Source organism: Echinops telfairi, unplaced genomic scaffold (assembly GCF_000313985.2).
Source record: "Echinops telfairi isolate 266 unplaced genomic scaffold, ASM31398v2 ScPeMD7_7468;HRSCAF=8506_0, whole genome shotgun sequence".
NCBI classification, from domain to species: domain Eukaryota; kingdom Metazoa; phylum Chordata; class Mammalia; order Afrosoricida; family Tenrecidae; genus Echinops; species Echinops telfairi.
This window is the reverse complement of record NW_022111369.1, coordinates 53,325,909-53,332,304: the sequence shown is the minus strand read 5'-3', so window position 1 is coordinate 53,332,304 and position 6,396 is coordinate 53,325,909. Positions and strand designations below refer to the sequence as shown.

At 37.0% G+C, this 6,396-nt stretch overlaps 1 protein-coding gene across 1 annotated transcript in view; it reads left to right on the top strand.

Annotated features, from left to right (window-relative positions):
- Positions 1-6,396, top strand: part of PDS5A (PDS5 cohesin associated factor A) — a 144,723-nt gene that overhangs the window by 94,811 nt on the left and 43,516 nt on the right. Inside the window, exon 17 of the mRNA XM_045284096.1 lies at positions 1,919-2,024. Coding sequence (XP_045140031.1) covers positions 1,919-2,024 — 106 coding nt within the window. The remainder of the gene's footprint in view (positions 1-1,918; positions 2,025-6,396) is intronic.

Genomic DNA, 6,396 nt, shown 5'->3' with positions numbered 1-6,396 from the left:
AGGGAAGGTGGGATAGAAAGGTGGGGGAACCGATTATACATATAACCTCCTCCCTGGGGGATGGACAACAGAAAAGTGGGTGAAGGGGGATGTTGGACAGTGTAAGATATGACAAAAAAATTAATAAATTATCAAGGATTCATGAGGGAGGTGGCAGCAGAGAGGGAGGGGAAAAAGCTGATACAAAGGGTGCAAGTAGAAAGCAAATGTTTTGAGAATGATGATGGCAATAAATGTACAAATGCGCTTGACACCATAGATATATGTGGATTGTGGTAAGAGTTGTACGAGCCTTTAATAAAATGATTTTTTTTTAAATAGGCTTCATTCATAGTCCCTTAAACTGGCAGATGGCATGAAATGGAACAGGGATGCCTTTATCCATCATAATTAGTGGTTATTCCTAAGTGCCTTATCTTGCTATTTTTTAAATTAAAAAATTCTCTGTTCTCCAAAAATACACATATCAAAATGTGAAGCTATTATGTTTGAGCATGTCTTCTGTCTGGGTCTGTACATTTCGGGAGGCACTGTTTTCATCCCTCTAAGCCAGTGGTTCTGAACCTTCCGAATGCTGTGACCTTGAACACAGTTCATGCTGTGGTGACCCCCCCAACCATAACATTATTTTCGTTACTACTTCATCGCTGTCATTTTGCTACTGTTATGAAACGGGGGGCCCTGTGAAAGGGTTATTCCACCCCCCAAAGGGGTCACGACCCACAGGTTGAGAACCGCTGCACTAAGCTTCATCAAAGAATTCTGTACTCTTGAACGTGTATCGCATCAAACGCCACTTTGGGGCTTGGGCATCCTTGGGGGACTCAAAATTATGTTCCTTTTCAATATTCTTTAAGATGAGAATAAACTGAGTTATGAGAATAACTAAAAAAAAGTCTGAAGGAATACCATCAGGGTTATAGCATGGATATATATTGGGTTTTACTTAAAATAGTCCCATGCTGTTGTATAGCTGGATGTTTATTGACCGTATAACTCATTTTGTGGTTGTAGATATATTTCAAAAACGTATTTATTGTTTTAATATCTGTAACAGCTCCCAAGAAAATTATTTTAAAAATAAAAACTAATTCTATATATTGGACATCTCAGTATTTTTCTAATTTCTTAATCTGTGAGTTCAACATTATATGTTAGTGAATTGCTCTTTTGGTATATATTTCTGATTGGTATATATTTCTGATTTCCTAGTGACCCTATAAGATGGTAAAACTGCCTCTGGTTTTCCCAAGACTCACTTTATGGGTGTAGAAAGCTTCATCTTTCTCCCACACAGTAGCTGGTGGATTTAACTACTAACTTTCGTGGTTAGCAGTCCAATGTGTAACTCAATATGCTAATTAATGCCTTTGTCTATTTGATGGTTATTGTTGGTATTTTGTTTTGAGTGAATTGCCACTTGGCCATTTAGCAACAACCATTTTGTATTTTCCAAAATTACAAGTGATGATCTTTTGTGTATAGAAATGACTATTGTACTGCTTATAATCACATAAATATTTCATTTTCTGATCATAACTAAGAATGTTCACATATTTCTTTAGTTTTCATTTTCAGATTAAACTGAACCTATTTGGTACTCAATTTGGTCGTAAAAAATTGTTTTCCTTTGCCCGTAATTTCTAAATGTATTAACTAAAACAATACTCCCTTGTTTAATGAAACATTGACATTTAAACATGTAGGGAAATAAACTAAAAATAAATTCATGGAAATAAAAAAGAATAAATTCACGTTGAATAGGGAACAAGTAGGAAAATAATTTTTCAGAAACATTCTTGAATCTGGAGTTTTAAGTTCTGTATATATCCTGACATAGTGCAGTTGGAATATAGTTGCTGATTTTGTAATATAATTAATGTAATGTAATGTAATTCAGATTTTCTTACTTTTATAGTGCACTAGTAAAATTGATGAATAAATCAATAGAGGGAACAGCAGATGATGAAGAGGAGGGTGTAAGTCCAGATACTGCTATTCGTTCAGGACTTGAACTTCTTAAGGTACTTTCTAAACAATCTTATCTCCATAATTTTCTCAGTCATAATTTTCATTCTTTAAGCATATGCCAGACTCAGTCGTATTTTGGGAAGAATTATTTTAGAGGTTAAAAATTGGGGTGTGACACTTATTTTACATAAGTAGTATTTTGATTTTTTGTTTGTTTTTTATAATTTACTGTGTTTTAAATACATTACCATGCGCTAAACCAATGGCACTATAAACAGAAGGAGCTTATGCTCCAAGAAGTTGATTGATAAGGTTCTCTACCATAGAGGGACATGGACAAGGGGGAGACAGGGGAAAGGAAGTGGATGTTAACAAACCCAGGGACAAGGGAACAACAAGTGATTGATCTAAAATCAATGGCGAGGAAGGAGTAGATTGCTTGGTGGGGCTTGATCAAGGGTAATGTAACCGGAAGGAATTACTGAAACCCGAATGAAGATTGAACATGATAGTGGGACAAAAGGAAAGTAAAAGGAAATAGAGGAAAAAACTAGGAGGCAAAGGATACTTACAGAGGCCTAAATACAAATATGTACATATGTAAATATATTTATGTACAGTATTACTTTAAGGAAATAGATCTATGTACATATATTTATATGTTCAGTATTAAGGCAACAGATGGACATTGAGCCTCTACTGAAGTACTCCTTCAATGCAAGAACACTTGGTTCTAATAACCTGGCATTCCGCGATACTTAGCTTCCCAACATGATTGCTGAAGACAGAATGGCTGCATAAACAAATGTGGTGAAGAAGGCTGATCGTGCCCAGCTGTCAAAAGATAAAGCATCTGGGGTCTTAAAGGCTTGAAAACAAACAAGCTGCCATCTAGCTGAGAAGCAGTGAAGTCCACATGGAAGAAGCACACCAGCCTGTGTGATCATGAGGTGTCAGTGGGATCAAGTATCAGGCATCAAAGATCCAGAACAAAAAAATCATATCAGTGTGAATAAGGGGGAGCGTGGAGTGGAGACCTAAAGCCCATCTGTAGACAATTGGACATCCCCTTACAGACTGGTCCTAAGGAAGTGACAAGCTAGTCAGGGTGTAGTATAGCACTGACGAAACATACAACATTCTTCTGGTTCTTTAATGCTTCCTTCCCCACTATTATCATGACCCCAATTCTACCTTACAAATCCAGCTAGACTAGAGCATGTGCATGGGTACAGATAAGCGCTGGAAGCACAGGGAAGCCAGGACAGATAAACCCCTTCAGGGCCAATAATGAGAGTAGCAATACCAGGAGGGTAAGGAAAAGGTGGGGGTAGAAAACGGGAACTGATCACAATGATCTACATAAAATCCTCTCCCAGGGAGACAGACAACAGAAAAGTGGGTGAAGAGAGACATCAGTTTAGTGTAAAACATGAAAAAATGTTAATCTATAAATTATGAAGGGTTCATGAGGGAGGGATGGTGGGGGAAGGAAAAACTGATACCAAGGGCTCAAGTCGAAAGAAAATGTTTTGAAAATGATGATGGCAACTTATCTACATATGTGCTTGACACGATGGATGGATTGTGATAAGAGCTGTAGGAGCTCCCAATAAAATGATTTTTTTAAATTCTGTACCATAAAATAACAACAATGTCTGTAATGTGAACCAGAGGCAGATAGAAACATAGATTGAGGAATGGATTTGGGGCTCAGACCTAATCCTAGCTCTAATCCAAGAACAATTCTTACGACATTGTTGGACCTGCTTTATACACACCCTCATTAAAGAAACATGGAAGATATGGGCGCTACAGCAAAGTAGTAAAATTAAATGGTGCCCAGCTATCAGAAAGAATCGTATGTGGGGTTTGTTTTCTAACAAGCAGCCGTCTAAGTAGGACCTCAACTAAACCCACATGGTAGAAGCACATCAACAGCTTGTGATCCAAGGATTCTAAATTATATAATCTAAATCTGAAGGAGAGTTTAAATTGTGCAAGTCTAGTTTGCAGAAACCTGTGGATGACAGTGGAAGTCCAAAATACATTCACGGATCTACACACGGAATGGGCCTCCAGTGATTCCCCTCTGACCATAATTGAGGGGCGGATATGGCCTGGTTCTTAGAGTATTGGAGGGAGAATTATAGTAGATTAAAATGATAAATCTGGCTTGAATGGTTAAAACTATATCAATTGATCTCTCTTGATTCACTTTGAGTTTGATCTCTGTTTGTTTGTTTTTTAATTCCCCCCCCCCCCCAAAAAAAAATTGAGGCTCCTCTGTTGTACTTTGTTATTGTTGGTAGTGTTCTTAAATCTCTGTTGCGTGTATCTTTCTATGTTTTTAGGTATGTGAATCCAGGTTGGGTGAATTTATAGAGACAGTAACTAGAATGAGGTCCTGGGGTGGGGGTTGGGGGTGGCAACAGGAGAGGGTGAGTAATAAGGAGCCAATGTCACGGAGTGCAAGAAAGAAGAAAATGGTTTGAAAATAATTGTGTTTGTACAACACTGCTTGATATGACTGAACTATGGAGTGCTATGATGTTGGATTATGTCTTAATAAAATGGTTTGAAAAGGAATTTATTGTATTTAAGGTGAAAGTTTGCATAGTAAATTGGGTTCTCGCTTAACAAATTTCTACACAAATTATTTGGTGATATTGGTTACATTTGGTACAATATGTCACTCATTAATTAGATTCTGATTATAGCATTTCCCATACTCCTAATTTCCTTTTACCTTCTTGTGAAGCACTCTGGTGATGCAGTGGGTTACACATTGGGCAGCTAACCACTATGTCAGTGGATCAAACACACCAGCCACTCTAAGGGAAAAAGATGAGGCTTTCTGCTTCCTTAAAGATTTACAGCTTCTGAAACCCACAGGGCCTACCTATTTTGCTGTGTCCTGTAGGGTCATTGTAAGTCAAAATTGATTTTGTAGCAGTAAGAGTTTTTGTTTTTCTTTATTGATAGTCCTACTGTAAGTTATTTGAAGTTTCAGTGCTGAATTATGTAGCAGACACTTTTAAAATTACAAGTATAGCAAGCATGCAAATGAATGAAAAGAGAAATGAAATATAAATTGTGTTTATAAAGGAAAAAGACACTATAATTAAAGAGTCAATTCACAAAGAAGACATAAAAATTATAAATAAAATATCCCACCCATTAACAGCATAATTCATGCTTCCTTCAATACACCGGAAACATTCTCTAGAATAGAACATATTTTAGGCCACATAGAAATAGTTAACTCTGAGTGAACCATTGATCTCTCTAGCATAGAGATGAACTGCTCAGGTTAAAATGGTTAATGTCACATAACCTTTTATGTGGATACACCTGAACTTGAACTCCCTGTTATTGCAACAAGAAAAACATGACAAGTAGGCCTGCACCAATTCATTTTAATTCTCTCCCTCTTCCCTGTCCCCCACTCCCCTCACTGTTTTCACGAATCAACTAAATGGTAGTGGTATTGTTTGTTTGTTTCTTGCAGTGGTGTTTATAGTCCTCATTATGTAGTTCTTTTATATCCTGATTATGTAGTTCTTTTACATCCTGTGTTAGATTTATTTTCCATATTTTATCATTTGTAAATAGTATTGTTGGACTTGTATACTTCCACTTAGCTGAATTCTTCAGTTTAGATCAGTGGCATTGTTGAATATCTGGGCTTTTCCATGTATAGGATTATTATAGTAATGATTTCTTTTAATCTTGTAGAAGATTAATACCAGAATAGTCCTGAGGAGTTGGGGATTGATGATGCCCCATATTCCCAATTCTTCCATGATACTAATTCAGCTCTGTTTTCCTCCACTCCCCTCACATATCTGAGTTATGTGAATTGCTGCAAATTCCTACAGAAATTCACAAAAGCTTGAGAAAAATGTTCTCTCATGTGATGGGTGGTGGGAGCTGTTCAGTCTAAAATCCAAAGATCAGGCTGAGGTAAGTCAAATGCTGGGTCCTGAGGACACACTTTGCCTGTAATGAAATCACGCCCCCTGTTTCTCAGGGGGCTCATTTTATATGCAGCAGGATGACGTTTCAGGAAATCCTGTTCAAAATTACTCACAGATCAATCCTATCAATATCCACCACCTTCTTACCAGACCCATGCAGGGAAAGGTCGTTTCGTGGGAATTACACTGAGTTATCAATAGTGCAATCAAATTAACATATAACCCCTTGCCTTTTTAATGATAATCAAATATAATAATCTGTTCTTCACCTCTGGGCTGCATGATATTTATGCACATATGACTTGAGGCCTATGGCAGGATGTTTCCAATAGGCACTGATCTCTTTCTAATTCATCAGCCAGGTTTTTTTTTTTTTGTTTTTTTGGTTTTTTTCTTTTTTAACATTTTACTCATACAACTGTTATCCCAATCCATACACACATCA